At 44.2% G+C, this 25,567-nt stretch overlaps 1 protein-coding gene across 5 annotated transcripts; it reads right to left on the reverse strand.

Moving 5' to 3' along the window:
• Window positions 1-47: 47 nt before the first annotated feature.
• On the reverse strand, window positions 48-25,276 carry DNAJB2 (DnaJ heat shock protein family (Hsp40) member B2). Of its 5 annotated transcripts, none has more exons than XM_069732794.1 (10): window positions 25,196-25,276; window positions 17,052-17,132; window positions 13,449-13,558; window positions 9,474-9,527; window positions 9,073-9,183; window positions 8,217-8,294; window positions 7,874-7,979; window positions 5,534-5,604; window positions 2,098-2,316; window positions 48-495 (listed from the first exon to the last, which is right to left on the reverse strand). In XM_069732794.1, exons 2-10 carry the CDS (start codon window positions 17,114-17,116, stop codon window positions 485-487), a joined length of 825 nt encoding a protein of 274 aa, XP_069588895.1. In that variant the 5' UTR covers window positions 17,117-17,132; window positions 25,196-25,276; the 3' UTR covers window positions 48-484. The 5 variants fall into 5 exon arrangements, with proteins under 5 accessions (XP_069588895.1, XP_069588896.1, XP_069588893.1 ...); XM_069732795.1 differs by having other exon boundaries at window positions 17,052-17,242; window positions 25,171-25,273; XM_069732793.1 differs by lacking the exon at window positions 48-495 and having other exon boundaries at window positions 1,713-2,316; window positions 25,196-25,254.
• Between the last annotated feature and the right edge of the window lie 291 nt (window positions 25,277-25,567).

Consider the following 25,567-nt stretch of genomic DNA (forward strand, 5'->3'; position numbering starts at 1 on the left):
CTGCACCCGACACTCAGTGCACCCGTCCTCCATCATCAAAACATGAGCAGATAATAAAAGTCAGGTTTAATTGAGATGATGGATTATACACATCCTCGTCCCTCATAAGTCGCCATCACATGAATTCAGTCCGTGATTAATATATTAAATCTTGAAGCAAATAACACGGCACTCGCCATCTCGCCCGGAATATAAATACGCATCACACGCAGCCCGAGCACGTAATGTCCCTGGGTCCAGCCCCTCTTTAAATCCGTACGCGAAACCTTCCATCCATTAAAAAAAAAAAAAAAAAAAAGTTCATTCCAGTATAGTGCAGAATATGGGAAGATGGGGGAGAGGGGTCCCCAAATCTGTCAGGATGGTAGAGCCCATATGCCAAACCTGCGCAGAGGAAAGGTGCAGCGGTCGGGGGTTAAGCTTGTCTGTGCTCCCCTCGTACCCCCCAGCCAGCGATGGTAAGAGCCCTGCAAGTCATCCATTCTCAGAACACACCTAGTGAGAAAAGCAAGACATTCAGTAGGCAAATCATGGGGCTGCACGTCATCAATAATCGGCAGGATGGGGAGAGGCGCTACCGAAAACTCAGTGTGAACACCGCCGATAAGACGCAGCATGGCTGACTAACTACTGCTGCTCAGACATAAGCCCCCAATAACTAAGGCAAGACCCCATGTACAGACCATGTGAGCAGACAGGAGAGAAGCGTCTGTCACTCATACATTGTGCAGCTCATCTGGGGATTAGAGAATTCAGTCTATCAAGTTCTTTTACTTGTCCTGCTCCTTTTATTCTCAGGGGTGTCAGACAGCAGCTTCATCCCCTCTCCCTACAGAAAACACATGCGCACTCTGTCGATTGAAGCGTACATGAGTATTGTGGAGGTGCGGAGGCAAAGCTCACAGTTACTGAAGATGTAAGTGCAACTGCAAAGGCAGAATCCTACCAATGTCAGAGCGAAAATCTCAACTACTCTGCAAGTCGTCACAGGGTGAGAAACGGAAGGAAAGAAGGCAAAGCCGAGGACTAGCACCATTGGTCGTGGACTTACAACAAGAACAATGGCACAAAACTAAAGCGAAGGCACCAGAGGCTGAGACCCCATACTTTCATCCTTTACAGATTCCGGATACATAAATATTATTACAATGTAACTTTACATTTGGCAGTTTAAACAGAAACCGACCCCAGAATGGCAGCGGCAGGAATCGGTCAGAGTGGGAAAATTGGCAGAGGTCAACCACAGGAGGCAGCGCAGAGCGTGGAAGCTTAGGTCGTCCGGGCCGGGGTCAGAAAGTATCCATACCCCACACCTTCAGTCACGAGACCGCCGAGCGAGCACAGGTGATGCTGGGAAATCGTGACAGTGTGCTGTGTGCACACCACGCACTGTCATGATTCTACAGTTAGTCTGACTGCAAACTTTTGTCCCAAGCCCGGACAACCACTTTAATCTTCTAGCTGCTGGAACAAAAGGCACTGCAAATGCTCCAGCAGCTTGAAGTGAGAGAAGGCACTGCGATGTTCTGCAGGATTAACCGTCTAGCAGCTGGGACAGAAGGCACTTCAATATTCTGAAGAATTAACACTTTAGCAGCTGAGAGAAAGAAGGCACTGCAATGCTCTGCGGGATTAACCCGCTAGCTGCTGGAAGAAAAGTTATTGTAATGCTGTGCAGGAGCAATAGCTGCTGGAAGAGAAGGCATTGTAATGTTCTGCAAGCATAAAATCACTGGCGGCTGGAAGAAAGGGCACTGCAAGAGTAAATTCAGATTTACCCCCCAGGGAGTGTTGGCCTAAAATAAGAAGTAATGCAGTTTATGTGAGAAATAATGACAAGCAAAAACCGCTACAAAATGAAGCATCTTCTTTTCTTTTTCTCCTCATTGTTTTTGGGGTCCCCCTCTCCCCTTCCACTCTCCTTGACTTCCTCCTTGTGTCCCGCCTGTTCCTCTGATTCATCTCTTTGCGGTCTAATAACTTTTGCCTGATGCCTTTTGTGCTCATTTGGATGCTCTGCCCCCTGCTGGTGACTGGGTGGCTCCTCACTCCTCTGCCCCCTTTGCTGTCTCTTTGCTCTCGCTTTACTTCGCACACCTGCTCTGTGCTGCCCTGCGGCTTCCATCTCGGACAGGCTGTAGGCCATTGCCAGCTGCAGATCCTCATCTTCATCGTCGCTGTCCAGCACCAGGCAGGTAGGGGGCGCTCTCCGCACGTTGTCTGGAGGTTCCCTGGTCTGGCTTCTGGATGGAGCTGGCTCACTTTTCTGATCCCTTTTGCTTATCTCGATTGCAAGAGCGAGTTCATCTTCTACCCCTGCAAAATGAATGCACAAAAAGGGACAGCGATCAGCGCTGGCTGCGACATGATATATAAGAAAGTATGGGACAGACGCTGCAGGGCACCACTCACAACCATATGGCCATATCATTAGTCATGTAGTTACCCCTGGTCTTCCTCGCTGTAATATCTAATATTTCTTCACCACCATTGCTAAAAGGCTTCCAACTTCTGCTACTGTAATCTCAACGTCGTGTTATAAAATAGAACTACACCGATGGTCACTAGAATTACACTTTTCTGGAGCGGCAAAGGCACGGTTTTTAAAGGGGTGGTGGGACCCAATTTCCTTATGCTCTTGGTAAACATGGCAAAGAACTTAGGTTTTTTCATATAGTGTTCCTGATAGTACATGTATCAGTGTATCAGTGTAGAGTTTTAAAGGTTAATAATGCCTAATATTTTTCGATTATGGTGGAGGAAGGGTTCACGGAAAGAAAAAAAATTTGCGAACAAGGTTGGTAATAGGTTAATATATAATTTCCCCAGAGGTCTGAGCCTATAAGAGGTGAATATCTTATATTCCTGGTCGAGGCTGAAGGTGTTTAATGCTATTGTCTGCTAAGGTCTATACTTAATCTTTTCTCCAGTTAGGAACAATATTCTTTGTTGTTTAGTATTCGAATTTATCTTTGGAATGGGTTGGAATTCTGGAGTTCTGTTACCCTTCATAAATAAAGTGAAAAAAAACAAAAAAATCTGAAAATCAAAGTTAGGATAAAACTCCACCCATGATCAACCACCACTAGGGGGAGCTTGGTCGACTACCAGAAAGTGTTCATTCAGAACATCAGGGTTCAGATGACACCTGTGCTGTTGTATTTACAGATCAGCAACAGATTTTTGCAATTTTCTGTTTGTTTTTTTTCACATTTTGTAGTTTGTGGTTTTTTCTGTCCTTTTTTTTTAAAAAAAGTTGATTAGCAAAAGTATTTTTAGAGGTATCATTATGGCTTGCAGCCAATGAAAACCCAAAATTCATTATCTCAGTAAATTAGAATACTTTATAACACCAGCTTGAAAAATGATTTTAAAACCTGAAATGTTGGCCTACTGAAATGTATTATCAGTAAATGCACTCAGTACTTGGTCGGGCTCCTTTGGCATCAATTACGGCATTACTGTGGCGTGGCATGGAGGCGATCAGCCTGTGGCACTGCTGAGGGGTTATGGATGCCCAGGTTGCTTTGATAGCAGCCTTCAGCTCGTCTGCATTGTTGGGTCTGGTATCTCTCATCTTCCTCTTGACAATACACATAGATTCTCTCTGGGGTTAAGGTCAGGCGAGTTTGCTGCCAATCTAGCCCAGTGATACTGTTCTTTATAAACCAGGTATTGGTACTTTTGGCAGTGTGGACAGGGGCCAAGTCCTGCTGGAGAATGACATTTCCATCTCAAAAAAGCTTGTCGGCAGTGGGAAGCATGAAGTGCTCTAAAATGTCCTGGTAGACGGCTGCGCTGACTTTGGTCCTGATAAAACACAGTGGACCTACACCAGCAGAGGACATGGCTCCCCAAACCATCACTGATTGTGGAGACTTCACACTAGACCTCCAGCAGCTTGGATTGTGGCCTCCACTCTTCCTCCAGACTCTGGGACCTTGATGTCCAAATGAAATGCAAAATTTACTTTCATCTGAGCACAACACCTTGGACCACTGACAACAGTCCAGTTCTATTTCCCCTTGACCCACGTAAGAAGCTTCTGGTGTTGTCTATTGGTCATGAGCGGCTGACACAAGGAATGTGACACTTGTAGCCCATGTCCTGGAGACGTCTTTGTGTGGTGAAGCAATGACTCCAGCAGCAGTCCACTCCTTGTGAATCTCCCTCAAATTTTTGAATGGCCTTTTCTTAACAATTCTTTCATGGCTGCGGTTATCTCTGTTGCTTGTGCACCTTTTTTCTTCCACACTTTTTCCTTTCACTCAACTTTGCATTAATATACTTGGATACAGCACTCTGAACAGCCGGCTTCTTTACCAATTATCTTTTGTGGCTTCCCCTCCTTGTGGAGTGTGTCAATGATGCCTTCTGGACATCTGTCAGGTCAGCAGTCTTCCCCATGATTGTGGAGCTACTGAAACAGACTAAGGGACCTTTATAAACGCTTAGGAGCCTTTGCAGGTGTTTTTTGTTAATTATTCTAATTTACTGAGATAATGACGTTAGGGTTTTCATTGTCTGTAAGCCATAATCATCAACATTAACATAAATAAACATGTGAAATAGATCACTCTGTTTGTAATGACTCTATATAATATATGAGTTTCACTTTTTGTATTGAAGAACTGAAATAAATTAACTTTTTGATGATATTCTATTTATGTGAGAAGCACCTGTACATATAGTTGGTAACAGATCCATCTATAGGGCCAAGAAAATAAAGGAAAAAAAAAAAAACATTTCCCAGAGCAGCGTAAGACATGACTGTGGCTGTTGTATCCTTCCTGCAGTCGGATGTTTCTCGGATGTGCTGTATATGACTTTGCAGCGTGGTGGAACTGAGCAGAGTGAGGCTGGTGAATATATACACACACACGCACACGCACGATGATCTCTGACATAAACCCACGACTGTTCTGCTGGGCAATGTTTGCACCTTTCTGCTCCAGCCAAATAAAAGGTTTGGTAACACATGATCTGTGGCCGGTTCAAAATAATAATACACCCCACTTATCAGAGAACCTGCTGTTTTTGCAGACGTCCAGGAGGAGATAATGAGGAAATGATCCCAGCAGCAAAACAACAAGTGGCTGTGCACTAAAATCACTTCGACTGAACCCCCCCATTTCAGCAGAGCAAGGGTTAAAGGCGTGCAGCATAGTGTTCATGGCTGCTGGAGATGATGGTAGGACGCCATTTAGACTTCCAGCTTCTCCTGTAATGGGTCAGTACAGGGTTCCCCCATTACTCTATACAAGCCACACAAGGGAGACGACTTGTTTTTGTTGGGTATGTACATATACAATTACCTATGTCTGTATACAGTTATGTGCATGGACATAAGATATAGGTATGTATGTAGTGATGTGTACATGTATCAATACACTTTGTGAGCCGCGGAGTCACCGTGCACAAACAGCCACACACACACGCACACACACACAGTGCACAACCTGTTCTCCTTTATTACAGCGCTGCTCGGTTAGCGGAATCTCAGACGTTCACTGTGGCGCGCACCAGTCCTTACCATTCACCCGGATGGACTTCAGCTGCCCGTCCTCCTCTACCTCTTCTCGTTCTACACCATTTTCTACAATCCTATAAGAAAGACCATACAATTAATGAGAATGACAAAGGCAGGCTGGCTATCCGCATGAATGCCGTTGCTGCTCAATGACATATATATCAATCATGTAGCGGGTGCGGGTGTATGGAGCGAGCTCAGGAGCCGTTATACAGGGGGCACCAGCTCTATTGGAAATGACCAAAGCTTGCTCCAATCACTGTTATTAACCCCTGTAAATGCTGATATCCGTCTCCAACAGTGACATTTAAGTGGCACAAATATGGGGAGGTCTGCTGAAGCCCCCCTCACTGTAATAATGGTACTCCTAGGCTTCATGTCAGGGCTCATTCAAACACCCGTTTTTGGCATACGAATGTCCTCCCTGTTTTTCGATAAAGTGTGGTCCCATTTTCACGGATTGTTTGTTAGGAGAAGTCTGCCCCCTGACGAAGCCGACGCGATACGCGCGTTGGGGCTTCGGTGGCGACCCCTGGGAATCTGCAGAAAGGGTATGGTTTATGGAAAAGGGATGGGCATCTAGTGTGTTATACCTTGATCTTAACCCCATGGTGGGATGTACGTTACATAGTAATGAATACCCGGTCCATAAAATGCTTGCCGTGACATGCACTATTGGCACTTTATGATGTAATATATGCAGATATCCACAGGGGCTGTCACCGTTTATTTTAGATCTTTATTTTAAACACACTTATTCATATCTTCTCTACAGCAAACGCTGCTGCAGGGAAGATATGAATCGCGGTTTCAGCACCAGTGGGGGGGGACAGCGCTTACTGTAGCGCTGTCTCCTGCATGGCACATGGACTGCACACGGACAACGTCCGTGTGCGGTACGTGCTTTACACGGACCCATTGACTTTAATGGGTCCGTGTAATACGTGCGCTCCCACGAACACTGACATGTCTCAGTGTTTGGCACACGGAGACACGGTCCGCAAAAAATCACTGACATCTGAACAGATGCATTGATTTTTATGTGTCTACATGTGTCAGTGGCTCCGATACGTGAGGAAACTGTCACCTCACGTACCGGAGCCACTGACGTGTGAAACCGGCCTAACAGAAGCTCTGGATGCATGATTTGGGCTGTAGATAAGGAGACACAGAAGTAGCTGCCACATCTGGGCGCTGGTGCTCATCTGTCACATCTACATAAGGGTAGGTTCACACGAGCCTACGGACCAATGTTTATCAATGGGGCAGTGAACATGAGCGTTTTTTTTTCACTGACTGAAACTGCGCATAAAAAAAAAAAAAAAAAACATTGGGGCACGCACTAATAATTTTCCGTATGTCAGATGAGACTCGCCCATTCAAGTCTATGGTGGTGCAAAAAAAAAAAAAAAATTGGGCTCCATACATATAGCATCCGATTTTTACAGATACTCTACAATTCTTTAACATAGAAATCTGTATTTAGACTTGAGCATTGTTAATAGCTGCTGCTGTACGAAAACAGAGTTCTAGGATGTATTAAGAGAAGCATAGAGTCTAGATCACGTGAAGTCATTATCCCCCTCTACTCCTCCTTGGTCAGGGCCTCATCTGGAAGACGGTGTCCAGTTCTGGGCGCCACATTTAAAAAAAAAAAAAAAAAAAAAAAAAAAACCATTGAAAAACTGGAGCAAGTTCAGAGAAGAGCTACCAGAATGGTGAGCAGACTGCTAAGTATGTCCTACGAGGAATGGTTACAGGATCTGGGAATGTTTAGCTTGCAACAAAGAAGACTAAGATGAGATTTAATAGCTGTCTACAAATATCTTGAGGGGCCGTCACAGTGTAGAGGGATCATCATTATTCTCATTTGCACATGGAAACACGAGAAGCTATGGGATGAAACTGAATGGGAGGAGACAGATTAGATATTAGAAAAAACTTTGACAGTGAGGGCAATCAATGAGTGGAACAGGCGGCCACGAGAGGTGGCGAGTTCTCCTTCAATGGAAGTCTTCAGAGGCTGGACAGACATCTGTCTGACATGGTTTAGTGACTCCTGCATTGAGCAGGGGGCTGGACACGAGGACCCCGGAGGTCACTTCCAACTCTAACATTCTATGAAAACAGATTTCACAAGAATTTCATACAGATGACAAATGACTAAAAGAATTGTCCGAGTCTTCTAGAGGAATTATTTATATGCTCGTGTGAACCCGGCCTTATGAGTGACTCATGGTAGGTGGGGCCCCTGGTACACACTTTTTGGGACTCTAGTTAGATTGCTATTTTGTCCAGGATCTTTAAATGATGTTTACAGACTGAGCTATGGCGAAATCTCACCTTCTGGTTGTTATCTTCTTCCCGTTAGTAATCGTGGTTGTGGTGGACACAGAGGAAACGTTTCCAGTCAACCCACTATTTCCAAAAGATGAAAAGGACGAGTAAACTGAAAAAAGAAAAAGTTAACTTCAGGTTACTGGTATTAAAATCTGAGGATTTCATTGACAAAAACAAATGAATGCAAAAACAAAAAAAACAAAGCCATTGATGGGTTTTTCATGACTCTGCTTGCTGCCAGTGAATAAAAACGTCCACTAATAGGTGGAATTGTTACTTTGCATCAGTGAAGATAGAGGCGAATAGTAAAACACCTTACACTTTAAGTGATTCTGTTCAGCTTTACCTCTGCTGCCTGGAAATATGTCTGTAAAGAATGGCGAGGAGTGGGTGTGACGCATCTCATCGCTGACCAAACCAGGACCTTAAAGAGACAGAACATTGCAATGCCTCACACTCAGCAGAAGGTGGCAACATTAAACATCACAAATATAATGTCACTTGCCTTGTGGCCAGTTTATATCCCCATCATACTCCCAATAGAAAGTCTAGAAATCTGCTCTGTGCATGACCTAATGCGAGAGCTCAGCACTTCCGCCTGCGGAGCAGCGCACTTCACTGCAGTTTTCAAAACAATTGTTGGAGGTCTCAGGATCTGGACTCCCATCGAACTGATGTAATAAAAGAAGACACCCACCGAGCTCTGAACAAGCAGCGCCACAAGTAGGGGTAATCCACCCACTGATCTCTGAACCTGCAGCTCCACAAGCAAGGGACACCCACTGAGCTCTGAGACCAGGGGTTACCCACTGAGCTCTGAACCTGCAGCTCCGAAACCAGGGGGCACCCACTGATCTCTGAACCTGCAGATCCACAAGTTATGGTCACCCACTAAGCTCTGAATCGTTAACTCCAAAAGCTCAATGCCCTTAACTCTGAAATAATCATCCTTTCCCCCAATGAACTATTCCTTTTTTCCAATTATTTAAGAAGTTATCAATTAAATAATGGCTCCTTTCAAGTATAGAGCAGATATGTGGAGGCTGGGACTAGCAAAAACACACGTCCTGTCTGACCAGGTCTATGCTTCCTATCAATATAATATATGTAGCAAAATACTGACCAACAATAATGTACCTGAGAGAGAAATGGGAAAAGATCACAACATCCTCAATTAATGCAGCAATAACACATTAACTTACCAAAGAAATCCGAGAAAGGGTCTCTGCTACCAAAAAACTCTCGGAATACTTCCTCGGGACTCCGGAATGTGTATGTAAAACCTTGGTATCTAGAGTTGGAGCCTGAAGATTCTGGGACACAAATAAAAGAAAATAAAGAAACAATATTACATTTAAGGATAGAGATTAAAAAGAAATAAGCAGAAAATTAATTATGGACTTCACTTCAGTGTCTGGTGTCATAAAGTCAGAACTTTTACTGAATGGCAATTGCATGCTCATATTTGCATTTTATTTTTAGCTTTTACACCAATCCTGACTATAATAGAATATAATAAGAGATTTTTTTTATTATTGGCTGGAATTCATTTCTATTCTGTTTATATGTATTTTATACTTGGACAGATATAAATGTGACTTACCCGGTCCTGAGAATCCGGCTTTACCGTGACGATCGTAAGTTTCACGTTTGTTCACTTACAAAAGGAAAAAGCAATTATGATAATTCACTTTTAATATTTACATTTTAATATTTCCAGAGCACTTTTATCCCTTTCCAACCTGCCTAAATTTCATTTTTTCAGTTCTCATTTTTTCCTCTAAGGCCATGTTCACACGATCCTTTTTTTCATGCGGAATTGCCGCGATTTTCCCGCTGCGGGTCCGCAGCTGTTTTCCATGCAGGGTACATTACATTGTACCCTATGGAAAACAGGAACTGCTGTGCCCACAATGCGGAAAATAAAAAAAAAAGCCGCGCTGAATAGCTGCGGGAAAAAAAGTACCATGTCACTTCTTTTTTCGGAGCCGCAGCTGTTCTGCACCCATTGACCTCCATTGTGAGGTCAAACCCACAGTAAAACCCGCAGATGAAAAAAATATCTGCGTGTTTTACTGCGGTTTGTGGTGCAGAACCGCTGCAGCAGGAAGTGCGGGGAAGCGGGCGGAAGTGCGTGGGCGGAGTGTGGCTGCCCCCCCATGCTCCAATCCCGCCCCCCTGTGCTCCAATCCCACCGCCCCGTGCTCCGATGCCCCCACCCCAGTGCTCCGATGCCCCCCCCCCAGTGCCCTAATCTCCCCCCCCTATATTTACCCGGCGTCCCGGTGTCCGTCCGGCCGTCTTCTCCCTGGGCGCCGCCATCTTGCAAAATGGCGGGCGCATGCGCAGTGCGCCCGCCGAATCTGCCGGCCGGCAGATTCGTTCCAAAGTGCATTTTGATCACTGAGATATAACCTATCTCAGTGATCAAAATAAAAAAAAATAGTAAATGACACCCCCCCCCCTTTGTCACCCCCATAGGTAGGGACAATAAAAAAAAATTAAGAATTTTTTTTTTCCCCGCTAAGGTTAGAATAGGGTTAGGGGTAGGGTTAGGGTTAGGGGTCGGGTTAGGGTTAGGGGTAGGGTTAGGGGGTAGGAGTAGGGTATTTTCAGCCATTTTAACCCTAAAAAAACTTCCTAGAAAACACACAGACTCTGCATAGAAAACTGCATAAAAAAAGGGATCAAAAAAAGGATCAAAAAAACGCATCAAAAAAGGACAAAAAAAAGGACCAAAAAAAAGGACCAAAAAAAAGGACCAAAAAAAAGGACCTGCGTTTTCTGCCAAGAGCTGCAGTTTTTTAAAAAACAGTCCTGAAAAAAAGAGGATGGAAATCAGGAACGTGTGAACATACCCTTAGAGGCAGTGGCGTAACTACCACGGTCGCAGCAGTCGCCACTGCGACCGGGCCCGGGGGAAGTCAGGGGCCCCGGCAGGTCAGATGCACGCCGACACCAGCAAAAAGTTAAAAACTGTTGCCGTGCAGGTGATTCCTCCCGCACGGCAACAGACAGACCGGCCCTCCACCTGACCTGCCGGGCGCACACATCAGATCAGCAGCCGACGCCTGATCTGAAAGGAAGAGCTGAAGATCCTGTGGTGACGTCATCACTATCATAGGGCTTTCACCATTTATCAGCTCCGCCTCCTGATCACATGACGATGACGTCACCACAGGTCCTTCAGCTCTCAGCAGCTCAGTCCTGGTTGTGTGCAGCTCGTGTTCTCTGGTATCAACCAGCAGCAGATTTCCGGTTCCTGCTGTTCTGGTGAGATGTGGAGACAGGGGCAGAATGTGGAGACGGATGGGGCAGAATGTGGAGACGGATGGGGCAGAATGTGGAGACGGATGGGGCAGAGTGCGGAGTCGGATGGGGCAGAGTGCGGAGTCGGATGGGGCAGAGTGCGGAGTCGGATGGGGCAGAGTGAGGAGTCGGATGGGGCAGAGTGAGGAGTCGGATGGGGCAGAGTGAGGAGTCGGATGGGGCAGAGTGAGGAGTCGGATGGGGCAGAGTGAGGAGTCGGATGGGGCAGAGTGAGGAGTCGGATGGGGCAGAGTGAGGAGTCGGATGGGGCAGAGTGAGGAGTCGGATGGGGCAGAGTGAGGAGTCGGATGGGGCAGAGTGAGGAGTCGGATGGGGCAGAGTGAGGAGTCGGATGGGGCAGAGTGAGGAGTCGGATGGGGCAGAGTGAGGAGTCGGATGGGGCAGAGTGAGGAGTCGGATGGGGCAGAGTGAGGAGTCGGATGGGGCAGAGTGAGGAGTCGGATGGGGCAGAGTGAGGAGTCGGATGGGGCAGAATGCGGAGACGGATGGGGCAGAATGCGAAGACGGATGGGGCAGAGTGCGGAGTCGGATGGGGCAGAGTGAGGAGTCGGATGGGGCAGAATGAGGAGTCGGATGGGGCAGAGTGTGGAGTCGGATGGGGCAGAGTGTGGAGTCGGATGGGGCAGAGTGCGGAGTCGGATGGGGCAGAGTGGGGAGTCGGATGGGGCAGAGTGGGGAGTCGGATGGGGCAGAGTGAGGAGTCGGATGGGGCAGAATGCGGAGACGGATGGGGCAGAGTGCGGAGTCGGATGGGGCAGAGTGCGGAGTCGGATGGGGCAGAGTGCGGAGTCGGATGGGGCAGAGTGCGGAGTCGGATGGGGCAGAGTGCGGAGTCGGATGGGGCAGAGTGCGGAGTCGGATGGGGCAGAGTGCGGAGTCGGATGGGGCAGAGTGCGGAGTCGGATGGGGCAGAGTGCGGAGTCTGATGGGGCAGAGTGCGGAGTCAGATGGGGCGGAGTCGGATGGGGCAGGAGCATGGGCAGGATGTGGATTTGGGTGAAAAATATTTTGGCGGGGGGGGGCCCCATTTGAAAGTTCGCACCGGGGCCCATAACTTTGTAGTTACGCCACTGCTTAGAGGCACAACTTTTTATTTTCCAATTGACATTGCTGTATGAGGACTTGGCGGCTGCGGGACCAGTCATAGTTTTAAATTAACGAAATGAGCTGGTAAAAAAAATTGTAAATAAATTCTTCCTTTTTTGGGGGGGGGGGAAAGAGAGGGGATGTTACTTTTAAGGTATACATTGTACAGGCAAAATGACGTAGTAACACTATTCTCCAGGTCAGTACGATGATGACTATTCCAAATTACATACAGTTTTTTTTAATATTTTACAGCTTTAAAAAAAAAAAAAAAAAGATGATCATTTAATTAAAAAAATAATTTCGTTTTCTAAGTCCTGGATTGTTTTCATTTTTCTTTTGAGGAAGTTGAGGTATGATTTTCTTGTGTGGTAAGCTGCAGAGTTTATTGGCACCAATTTGGGATACTTAAGGCTTTTGACTGTTTTGTATCCAGTTTTTGCAGAGGCGAGAAATAGGTTGCAGCTCTGGCATTTTTTATTTTTTTACACTGTTTACTACATGGACTAAATTTTAGACTTTGACATATATAAGCTCAAATAGAGGAGTGCCAAGATGGTGGCAATATGGCCTTCAGTAGGCACCGGCCGCCATGCTACTCCATAGGCATCCCACCCTGTATACTTATGACTAAAGTGACAAGTGTGTGTCAGCAGGAGAGGGTGTACTCTGAAACAGTCTATTACTATTAGCATTGCCTTGACAGCGTCACCTCTAACTAGTAACACTTATTTGTCAGTTTACACGTACATTCCCAGGAGGAAACAGGAGGTGTTCAGCGATGGTGCATTAATACATTATCATTGATTATTCTGGTCTGCAATGTTATAAAGTGAGATGAGTGTGATGGCAACATTGCATGTTCATTATTCCAAGGAACGACCTTTCCTAAGTTTAAGGCAAACGTGACAACTTCAGAGAGCAGCATTTTACAGTTCTCTGGGTGGTCATCACTTGCAATAGAACCACCATTAGTGGTTCAGGCCAAGCGTTATATAATGCTGCGGATCACAAGGAACTGCCAAATGTCTATAGGGGAAAGTGGCTTATTACCCCTCAGTTTTGAAATGGTATGTATATGATAAGGTTGGGAAATGACGGCTAACTAAATCGGTAATTGTTCATATCATTGTCAAATTACAGCGACAGCGCAGCTACATACCATCCGATAACACCTCATAAGCTTCCGCAATATCTTTGAATTTCTTCTCTGCCAGCTCCTTGCTATCTGGGTTCTTGTCCGGGTGCCATTTCAGTGCCAACTTCCGATATCTGAGGGGTCAGGAAGCATAAAAACTAGGAATGTGCATAGCAGGCAGTATTAAAGTAGTTATATTCTTGTATATAGGGGGCAGTATTATAGTAGTTATATTCTTGTACATATGGACAGTATTATAGCAGTTATATTCTTGTATATAGGGGGCAGTATTATAGTAGTTATATTCTTGTACATATGGACAGTATTATAGCAGTTATATTCTTGTATATAGGGGGCAGTATTATAGTAGTTATATTCTTGTATATAGGGGGCAGTATTATAGCAGTTATATTCTTGTACATATGGACAGTATTATAGCAGTTATATTCTTGTACATATGGACAGTATTATAGCAGTTATATTCTTGTACATATGGACAGTATTATAGCAGTTATATTCTTGTATATAGGGGGCAGTATTATAGCAGTTATATTCTTGTACATATGGACAGTATTATAGCAGTTATATTCTTGTACATATGGACAGTATTATAGCAGTTATATTCTTGTATATAGGGGGCAGTATTATAGTAGTTATATTCTTGTACATATGGACAGTATTATAGCAGTTATATTCTTGTATATAGGGGGCAGTATTATAGTAGTTATATTCTTGTACATATGGACAGTATTATAGCAGTTATATTCTTGTATATAGGGGGCAGTATTATAGTAGTTATATTCCTGTATATAGGGGGCAGTATTATAGCAGTTATATTCTTGTACATCGGGGCAATATTATAGTAGCTATATTCTTGTACATATGGACAGTATTATAGCAGTTATATTCTTGTATATAGGGGGCAGTATTATAGTAGTTATATTCTTGTATATAGGGGGCAGTATTATAGTAGTTATATTCTTGTATATAGGGGCAGTATTATAGTAGTTATATTCTTGTACATAGGGGCAGTATTATAGTAGTTATATTCTTGTACATAGGGGGCAGTATTATAGTAGTTATATTCTTGTACATAGGGAGCAGTATTATAGTAAGTATATTCTTGTACATAGGGGGCAGTATTATAGTAGTTATATTCTTGTACACTGTGTTCCAAAATATTATGCAAATTGGATTTAAGTTTCATAAAGATTTAATTTTTTTGTTTTTCAAATAAACTCGTGGATGGTATTGTGTATCAGGGCTCAATGGATCACTGAAATCAATCTTAAACACATGTGATAATTAGTTTTCCAGGTGATTCTAATTAAAGGAAAACTACTTAAAGATTATGCTCCACATTATTAAGCAGCCACAGTTTTAAAGTAACATGGGAAAGAAAAAGGATCTCTCTGCTGCTGTAAAGCATCAACTAGTGCAATGCATTGGTCAAGGGATAAAAACATGAGATATTTCCCGAAAACTTAAGTGTGATCATCGTACTGTTAAGAGATTTGTGGCTGAATATGAGCACAGACATGTTTGTGCTGATAAAGGCATAATGAGGAAGGTTTCTGCCAGGCAAGTTCATCGGATTAAGAGACCAGTTGCTAAAAAGCCATTACAAACCAGCAAACAGATATTTGAAGCTGCTGGTGCCTCTGAATTCCCTCGAATCTCAAGGTGTAGGATCCTTCAAAGGCTTGCTTTGGTTCATAAACCTACTATTCGGCCACCCCTGAACAGTGTTCACAAGCCGAAACGGTTTCAGTGGGCCCAGACATACATGACGACTAATTTTCAAACAGTCTTGTTTACTGATGAGTGTCAAGCAACCCTGGATGGTCCAGATGGATGGAGTAGTGGATGGTTGGTGGATGGCCACCATGTCCCAACAAGGCTGCAAGGTCAGCAAGGAGGTGGAGGAGTCATGATTTTGGGCCGGAATCATGGGGAAACAGCTGGTAGGGCCCTTTAAGGTTCCTGAAGTTGTAAAAATGACCTCTGCAAAGTATGTAGAGTTTCTGACTGACAACTTTCTTCCATGGTCTAAAAAGCAGGAACGTGCCTTCAGGAGCAAAATCATCTTCATGCTGACAATGCCCCATCTCATGCTGCAAAGAATACCTCTGAGTCATTGGCTGCTATGGGCATATAAGTAGATAAACTCATGGTGTGGCCACCATCTTCACCTGACCTCAACCGTACAGAGAACCTTTGGAGTATCATCAAGCAAAAGATCTATGAGGGTGGGAGGCAGTTCACATCAAAACAGCGGCTCTGGGAGGCTATTCTGACTTTATGCAAAGAAATACAAGCAGAAACTCTCCAAAAACTCACAAGTTTAATGGATGCAAGAATTGTGAAGGTGATATCAAAGAAGGGGTCCTATATTACATGTAACTTGGCCTGTTGGGAAGTTTTGGAGTTAAATAGCTGTTTTGTTCAGTGAATGTGACCTCCTAATGCTGCAAATTCCACAAATGAGCCTTTTCAGTTCTTTAAAACATATCAAATGTATAGAAATTCTACTGTGCCTAATAATTTGGAACAGTGCATTGTGAGGTTTTATTTTGGAGATTATACTGTTATCATTGGGAGGTTTCTTCAATAAAATTCGATGTATAACACAGGGGAACAATTTGAAAAACATTTTCTGTTGAGTTAGGTTTTTGAGCTGATTTATACTAAAATTGGCATGCTGATTCCAAAAATGTAGTCAGTTTTTTTCTAGCACGTCAAGTTTTTCCTCCACAACTTACCTGCCAGAGAAGCACAATTGCACTGATATCTGTAATAAGACTTGTTATCTGATTACAATTCGACTCATATAGAGCTACGTGGCAACTTGTAGGAGTAGTCACAACTTTGTCATACCTATTTCTTATATATATTTCATTTTTTGTTCATATTTGTACTATTTAAAAAAAACAACACTTTTTAGGTACAGTAGTTTACATAGTTTTGAGAAGAAAAATATCCTATAGTTCAAAAACTTGACGTGATAGAGAAAAACTGAGATCATTTCTTGATTCAGCATCCAAAAATTAGTTAAGAACAGTTGTCTGACCTAACTCCTAAAAAATTGTGTTCCCCAATAATCTAACGGGTGATAACTTATTAGACTGACTGTCATTTGCACCGACCATTTAGGAAAATCCAAGAAAAATATCATTTGCATAATAATTTGGAACACCGTGTATATAAGAGCAGTATTATAGTAGTTATATTCTTGTACATAGGAGCAGTATTATAGTAGTTATATTCTTGTATATAGGGGCAGTATTATAGTAGTTATATTCTTGTACATAGGAGCAGTATTATAGTAGTTATATTCTTGTATATAGGGGCAGTATTATAGTAGTTATATTCTTGTACATAGGGACAGTATTATAGTAGTTATATTCTTGTACATAGGTATGGTATTATGTTAGTTATAATATTCTTGTACATTCTTATCTCGGTCAGATATGTGCTTGGAGCATTTACCCTTTTCTTTCCAACAATTAAGTACAAGACATATATGTAATCCTATGTAATGTTCATGCATCTGTGTCTGGCAATATTCCATGTATAATACATGAGCTCTCATGTTAATACTAATCATAGAGAAGATGAAAAACTTACGCTCGTTTAATATCATCCTGGGTGGCGTTTCGGGGAACTCCAAGAATTTCATAATAATCTCCCATGATTGACAGGAAATCTCTGGAAAGTAGAAGGGATGAGATTACAGATACTTCTGTGATACATTGTAAATAGATGTCCAGCAGTGGATCAGATACAGAAATAGTAAATGACACATGCTCTGATTTCCCCTAAAGTTACGACCTTCCCCTCCTCATCTCGCCTGGCAGCCATAATATTTCAGGAAACAGGGAGCACAGAAAAGCAAAACCATTCCCTTCTCATAAGTTGAAACCATCAACAAAAATAAAATAAAAATTGGAGGACTTGGGTGTTAAGTCCAATTTAAAAGGATACAATTATTAAAATGTGTACACCTTAGGTTTCTGGTGCTGGAAATAGCAGATAATGAGTAAAGGTACCTTCACACTAAACGATATCGCTAGCGATCCGTGACGTTGCAGCGTCCTCGCTAGCGATATCGTTCAGTTTGACACGCAGCAGTGATCAGGCCCCTGCTGTGCTGTCGCTGGTCGGGGAAGAAAGTCCAGAACTTTATTTGGTCGCTGGACTCCCCGCAGACATTGCTGAATCGGCGTGTGTGACATTGATTCAGCGATGTCTTCGCTGGTAACCAGGGTAAACATCGGGTTACTAAGCGCAGGGCCGCGCTTAGTAACCCGATGTTTACCCTGGTTACCATCCTAAAAGTAAAAAAAAAACAAACACTACATACTTACCTTCAGCTGTCTGTCCCCTCGCCGTCAGCTTTCCTGCACTCACTGTGAGCACAGCGGCCGGACAGCAGAGCAGTGACGTCACCGCTCTGCTTTCCGGCCGCTGTGCTCACAGCCAGTACAGAGAAGCAGAGCGCCGAGGACAGACAGCGGAAGGTAAGTATGAAGCGTTTGTTTTTTTTTACTTTTAGGATGGTAACCAGGGTAAACATCGGGTTACTAAGCGCGGCCCTGCGCTTAGTAACCCGATGTTTACCCTGGTTACCGGGGACCTCGGGATCGTTGGTCGCTGGAGAGCTGTCTGTGCGACTGCTCTCCAGCGACCAAACAGCGACGCTGCAGCGATCCGGATCGTTGTCGGTATCGCTGCAGCGTCGCTTAGTGTGAAGGTACCTTAAGAGATGTTGGCAGACTGATATTGTTCCATGTTATCAGCCATTTCAGAATAGTTTAACCATCGTGAGTGGGAGCAAAAAGGGTAGGGGCAGGACACAAGAGATGGCTGGTGCGATTGGTATGTTGATGTATTACGATGCCACTCTCACCTGGCAGCTTGTGCCCCTCTTCTCTTATTAACAAGTGAAATTAGAAGCCGCAGGTGATACCTGAACATGCAAACCTGACCGCAGGAACACGACGTCAAACTCTATTTTTACCAGTAGAGACGACAATGAGAATAATGGAGCTGCAGTTCTCCTCTCTATAAAAATCATTCAGCAGAAGTCAGATGTGTTTCTCCGTCTGTGCGGCTCAGATATTGCTACTTGTATGCCGTCACTTCTGATCGTTGAGTGCATGACCTCTGGGATCCCCACTAGTCCTGATAATGAACAAGGCTGCAGCACTGAGGTTAGCAGTGTCTCCCCTTTTTGCCCAGGCCAGCCGCTGTGCAGGGAACTGAAGCAAGACCTCTTTCAAGTGAATGGGACCGGCTACAGTTCCCTCCATAGCTGGGGGTTAGGGAAACATTATGCAGGGCAAAGGAGATGAAGGGGACAACAAAGCTGCCGCATCCACTTCTAGGTTTTCAATGCATCGTGATACACCTGGCCACCTGGCTGTGCAGGACACTGCAGCCGGTCAGTTACGTGAAACATCCCTTTAAAGCAGGGTGTCTTTGGAGATACCACTGAGTCAATGCAGTGAAAGCTATTGAATATCCAGGAATGCAGCAGAAAATTTGGAAAGAAGTTAAATGGGTTATCCAAAGAAGTCAAAGGAGTTGTACGATTTTAACCCCTTAGTGACAGAGCCAATTTGGTACTTAATGACCGAGCCAATTTTTGCAATTCTGACCACTGTCACTTTATGAGGTTATAACTCTGGAACGCTTCAACGGATCCCGCTGATTCGGAGATTGTTTTTTCGTGACATATTGTACTTCATGTTAGTGGTAACATTTCTTCGATATTACTTGCGATTATTTATGAAAAAAAAACGGAAATATGGCGAAAATTTTTAAAATTTTGCAATTTTCAAACTTTGTATTTTTATGCCCTTAAAATCAGAGAGATATGTCACGAAAAATAGTTAATAAATAACATTTCCCACAGGTCTACTTTACATCAGCACAATTTTGTAAACAAAATTTTTTTTTGTTAGGGAGTTATAAGGGTTAAAAGTTGACCAGCAATTTCTCATTTTTACAACACCATTTTTTTTTTTAGGGACCACATCACATTTGAAGTCATTTTGAGGGGTCTATATGATAGAAAATAATGAAGTGTGACACCATTCTAAAAACTACACCCCTCAAGGTGCTCAAAACCACATTCAAGAAGTTTATTAACCCTTTATGTGCTTCACAGGAACTGAAACAATGTGGAAGGAAAAAATGAACATTTAACTTTTTTTTGCAAACATCTTAATTCAGAACCATTTTTTTTATTTTCACAAGTGTAAAAACAGAAATGTAACCATAAATTTTGTTATGCAATTTCTCCTGAATACGCCAATACCCCATATGTGGGGGTAAACCACTGTTTGGGCGCACCGCAGAACTTAGAAGTGAAGGAGCGCCGTTTGACTTTTTCAATGCAGAATTGGCTGGAATTGAGATCGGACGCCATGTCACGTTTAGAGAGCCCCTGATGTGCCTAAACAGTGGAAACCCCTCAAGTCACACCATTTTGGAAACTAGACCCCTTAAGGAACTTATCTAGATGTGTGGTGAGCACTTTGAACCCCCATGTGCTTCACAGAAGTTTATAACGTAGAGCCATGAAAAAAAAAAAAAAAAATATCGCATTTTTTCTACAAAAATGATCTTTTTGCCCACAAATTTTTATTTTCACAAGGGTAACAGGAGAAATTAGACCAATAAAGTTGTTGTGCAATTTCTCCTGAGTACGTCAATACCCAATATGTGGGGGTAAACCACTGTTTGGGCGCACCGCAGAGCTTGGAAGAGAAAGAGTGCCGTTTTACTTTTTCAATGTAGAATTGTCTGGAATTGAGATCGGACGCCATGTCGCATTTGGAGAGCCCCTGTGCGCCTAAACAGTAGAAATCCCCCACAAGTGACCCCATTTTGGAAACTAGACCCCCCATGGAACTTATATAGATGTGTGGTGAGAACTTTGAATGCCCAAGTGCTTCACAGAAGTTTAGAATGCAGAGTCGTGAAAATAAAAAATATATTTTTTTTTTTTCACAAAAAAGATATTGTAGCCCCCCAAGTTTTTATTTTCACAAGGGTAACAGGAGAAATTGGACCACTAAAGTTGTTGTCCAATTTATCCTGAGTATGCTGATGCCCCATATGTGGGGGTAAACCACTGTTTGGGCGCACGGCAGAGCTCAGAAGGGAGGGAGCACCATTTGACTTTTTGAGCGCAAAATTGGCTGTCGTGTTTGGAGACCCCCTGATGTACCTAAACAGTGGAAAACCCCCAATTCTAGCTCCAACCCTAACCCCAACATACCCCTAACCCTAATCCCAACCTGATCCATAATCCTAATCACTAACCCTAACCATAATCACAACCCTTACCCCAAAACAACCCTAATGTCAACCCTAACCATAACCCTAAAGCCAACACACCCCTAATCCTAATCTCAACCCTAACCTCAAACCTAGCCCTAATCCCAATACACCCCTAATCACAATCCTAACCTTAACCCTAAACCCAAACCTAACCCTAATCCAAACCCTAACCCTAATCCCAACTCTAACCCTAACTTTAGCCCCAACCCTAGCCCTAACTTTAGCCCCAACCCTAACCCTAGCCCTAAGGCTACTTTCACACTTGCGTCGCTTGGCATCCGTCGCAATCCGTCGTTTTGGACAAGAAACGGATCCTGCAAATGTGCCCGCAGGATGCGCTTTTTGCCCATAGACTTGTATTGCCGACGGATCGTGACAGATGGCCACACGTCGCGTCCGTCGTGCACTTGATCAGTTGTGTTTTGGCGGACCGTCGGCACAAAAAAAACGTTCAATGAAACTTTTTTTGTACGTCGCATCCGCCATTTCTGACCGCGCATGCGTGGCCGTAACTCCGCCCCCTCCTCCCCAGGACATAGATTGGGCAGCGGATGCATTGAAAAACTACAGCCGCTGCCCACGTTGTGCACAATTTTCACAACGTGCGTCGGTATGTCGGGCCGACGCATTGCGACGGCCCCGTACCGACGTAAGTGTGAAAGAAGCCTAACCCTAAATTTAGCCTCCACCCTAACCGTAAATTTAGCCCCAACCCTAACCCTAAATTTAGCCCCAACCCTAACCCTAATTTTAGCCCCAACCCTAACCCTAATTTTAGCCCCAACTGCTGATCTCCTGCCGGCCAGCAGATGGAGACAAATGGCGGGCGCACTGCGCATGCGCCTGCCATTTTCTTTTGCCGGCGGCCAGGAGGAGCAGCAGGAGGATCCAGGGACACAGGTGAGTATTATAGGGTCCCCGAATCCCCCTATTTCTCTGTCCTCTGATGTGCGATCACATCAGAGGACAGAGAATTACACTTTACTATTTTTTTTTATTTTTTTTGCGGTCGCCGGTAAACAGTTAATTACAGGCGATCGCAAAACAGGGGTCGGTAAAACCCGGCAGCCGAGACCCCGGAGAAAATCCGACTCTGGGGGGCGCTATTTACTTTTTCCACAGCGCCGTTAATTAACGGCGCTGTGGTTTAAGTACCCTTAGCGGCCGCCGTTAAAAGGCGTATCGGCGGTTGCTAAGGGGTTAAAGGAGTTGTCCAGGTGTTAAGCTAAAAGTCAGCAGTTACTCTATGTGACTCCACTTGTGTAACCTCACATTACGTGGACTCTCCGGTTTCGCCAGTCATGTGACCACAAATACGCGATATGTATACTCCCAGGCACATGCCGACTAGATGGCCTCGCTCAATGCAAGTGTACTGAGCGAGGCTGGAAACAGTCTAGTCGGAATGTGGCCAGGAGTAAGCATATCGTATTCTTCTGCTCACATGACAGCCACCCCCGACACCAAAGAATCCTCACGGCGCACACGATGAGAGCATTCACATGTCTGTACTCACATAGAATGACTGCAGACTTGTAGCTCAAGGTTGGACAACACCTTTAAAGAGGTACACTTATCTTACAATGTAATGATATACAGCTAGGACATACCGGATATTAAACTATTCAGGTGACTTTTCAGGATAGGCTGTCATGTATGTGAACAAGAGGAATAACACTATGTCTGGCTATCACATGACTTGTATCCTACATTTTTCCATCAGCAATGTCTCTAATTTTTATTTATCTCTGAACTAACGTAGATCTGGGGATTATGATGGAATATAGGTTGAACTGGATGGACAAATGTCTTTTTTCGGCCTTACTAACTATGTTACTATGTAATGGATGGAGACTAGCTGCTATGATGTCTGCCATACACAGCACACACAGACAAGGGATTTTTGCTCTTTTGTCTCTATATAGCACATGTTCAGAAGCCGTAATAACAGCATGTAGGGCATTATGTTTAAATACTAAGCATTATAGCTGTGAATCCATCTCTGAGGCGAGATTAAACATTTGCTATAAAGCAGTAGCACAGTCTTTATTTTTCTATTTGCCTGTGTTTCACTGTGCTCCTTCCTCCTCTCCATACAGTTCAATGGGCAGCTGTGACTACTATATATGCCTCAGTAAGTTTCATTTTAAATTTGTTCTTGTTTTGTTCTTTTTACAGTGAATAGTTCTGGAGGCAGGAGGGGAGGGAGAAAAGAGGCTCAAAAGAGGAGAAAGAAGCAGTTCACTGACAAGATTATACGCAAATTAGTTGAAACAAACTGATCATTCACGATTGGCTGCAGTCACTCTTTAGCCCAGTGGCACGTCCCCTTTTCCATCACTCAATTAGGGAATGTCTTAACAAATGGGGTCGCATTTAGGACCCTTAACTTTTAGAAAGATCCTCTCATGCATTACATAGGCATCCTACTGCCTTCAATAGAAGCAGTTGCAATACTACATTTCACCTGTGGTGGCACTGCAGGGAAATTGCTGTCATTCTCAAAGGGTTACATCAGCAGGACACCCTGTCAGGGGGCTTTCTAACAAGAGGGACTGACCAGTGTTTAACACACTTTCGCTTTTATATTATGTTTAATGAAACTGGAAATTTACACACAAGCATCTGACAACCCACAAGAATACATCCTTCAATTCAAATGCATGAGATTCCTGTTAACTCATATCCCATGCTCGAATCTTGCTGTGCTCATGTTGCATCTGAAATATCTCAGATGCCAGCAGGCGCATGTGATACTGGTGGCATGACCCATTTATGGGATGTCTGCCAGTCCAGATAAACTCAAATGAGTGAGACAACTGCTATTAGGAACTTGGGACTTTCCGGATGATGTGATAAACCGAAAGCTAAAATCCTTACGATGCGCCAATGTTTGCAATTTCTTCTGACAATCCCTTCTTTTAGAGCAGGGGTGTCAAACTGCATTCCTTGAGGGCCTCAAACCATGCGTGTTTTCAGGATTTCCTTAGCATTGCACAAGGTGCTGGAATCATTCTGTGCAGGTGATTAAATTATTACCTGTGCAACACAAGGAAATCCAGAAAACATGACCTGTTTGCATCCCTCGAGGAATGCAGTTTGACACCTCTGCTTTAGAGGATGATAGCATGACATTTAGCCTTTTCCAACCATTCTTTGCTTCCATTGAGGAGCAGAAAACCCTAGGTAAAGCACTTACCCATAAGGAAAAGGGAAGTGGCCGTCTGACCTGGAGACCCAGCGCCCTTAAGGGTAATCTGAAGGGGTATATTCAATGACATAGGAGGTGTAGACAATCTCCTAAACTGAACACAGGGGTTACAGAAACCAATTTTCATTCTGAAGAACCCAACTGTAATCTGCCGGGGTGGCTACCATGGCTAATATAGAGTGGTCCTGAGCAGAGTATACCTCCTCTATGATCATAAGCCTATCGATATTCACCAAGACTAGTGTTCACATTCCTGGGGGGAGTGGGGGGGAATAGCTTGAAGGGGTAGCCAACCTGTAAGACCCTCACCATTGCATAGAATAAAGGGGCCACGGGTGCTGGTGAGGTTTTGTATCCCCTTCACAAATGTTAAAGGGGCACAGGACTAGATCAGCCCTGTATCGGACCTCCACCAATCGTGAAGCAATTCCCTATTCTTAGCAATACGTCTTCACTTTGGGAAAACCAATACGGCAATAAGGGTTTTCCGAAAATAACAGAAGACCGACAAAGTCTCACAAATGTTCCGAATATTCTGTCGCTGGTCACAAATCGCACCTGACCTGGTAGCCGCAGACTTCAGCGCAAGTCGCATGCGGCTGGTCTGCAATTTGACCATTTTTTCTGTTTTTATGGAAAATTTCAGCTCTGAAATAGTTGCAGACGAGTTTGCACGAATGTTTTTAGTCTTGCGACTTGTCTGGGGACGGCGCGGTGAATCGCGTCCTGTGTCATTCTCCAATAATAATAACATCTCTGTGACTTGTTATGGCCCAAATATCTTACTGTAAAAAAAAAATCTCCCATCGCAGACAAGTCACAGGCGCTCGTCACTCGCATTAGTCCGCGGCAGCCGCGCGTCACGGCGGTTTACGACCAGCGACAGAAAATCCACCAGCTGCCCCAACACCTCCGTCCACACCACGAGGGGGCGCTGTGGGGTCTAATGGTGGAACTGGGAAATATCTGCCCCCGACCCACCAGGACACAGCGACAAGGGGCGACCTGCTGCATTGTTTCCGCCGCCATTAACTCCTCACTCCCCAGGATCTTCCTCTTCTGCCCAGTCATACACCGAACTGTTACACTATATCAGCCCCTATTAAGCTATTACTATAATTAACCCCTTCCTATAATAACTCGCCAGTGTCACCTCCTACCTGCTGATCCCACATGACGTCACACGTGTCCCTGCCTCCGTCATACTCACTTTCCCTCCCCGGTTATTTCTCCTCAGTCTCGGCCGCTCTCCGTCGTGTTGATGTTATAACTGATCGCCTGTGACGTCACCGTCAGCTGAGGAGAAACGTCCAGAAAATACCAGACGAGAGTTTAGCGCGTGATAACCAATCAGCTCTCGCCTCCGCCGCTATGCCTCACATTCCGCTATTTGATTGGATGAGCGGGGAAAAGAGGGCGGGGCATGAATGCAGCAGAAGAGAACGATGAAAGGTGAAGAAGAAGGAGGCTTATAATGTCCAGGGTTATAATAATATCTAATAATATCTATCATTTATCTTATCATACATTATCATCTATCTATATATTATCTATCTAATTATCTATCTATCTATTATCTATT

This window comes from Ranitomeya imitator, chromosome 7 (genome assembly GCF_032444005.1).
Source record: "Ranitomeya imitator isolate aRanImi1 chromosome 7, aRanImi1.pri, whole genome shotgun sequence".
Lineage (NCBI taxonomy): Eukaryota > Metazoa > Chordata > Amphibia > Anura > Dendrobatidae > Ranitomeya > Ranitomeya imitator.

Excerpts from the sequence above, each read along its gene's own strand:
- DNAJB2 (XM_069732793.1), bottom strand. The coding sequence starts at position 17,116 with ATGGGAGATTATTATGAAATTCTTGGAGTTCCCCGAAACGCCACCCAG. Across the intron at positions 9,184-9,473 it reads AGCCGGATTCTCAGGACCGG|AATCTTCAGGCTCCAACTCT; the intron begins GTAAGTCACATT and ends TTTGTGTCCCAG. Across the intron at positions 2,317-5,533 it reads GAAGTCCATCCGGGTGAATG|GGGTAGAAGATGAACTCGCT; the intron begins GTAAGGACTGGT and ends TTCATTTTGCAG.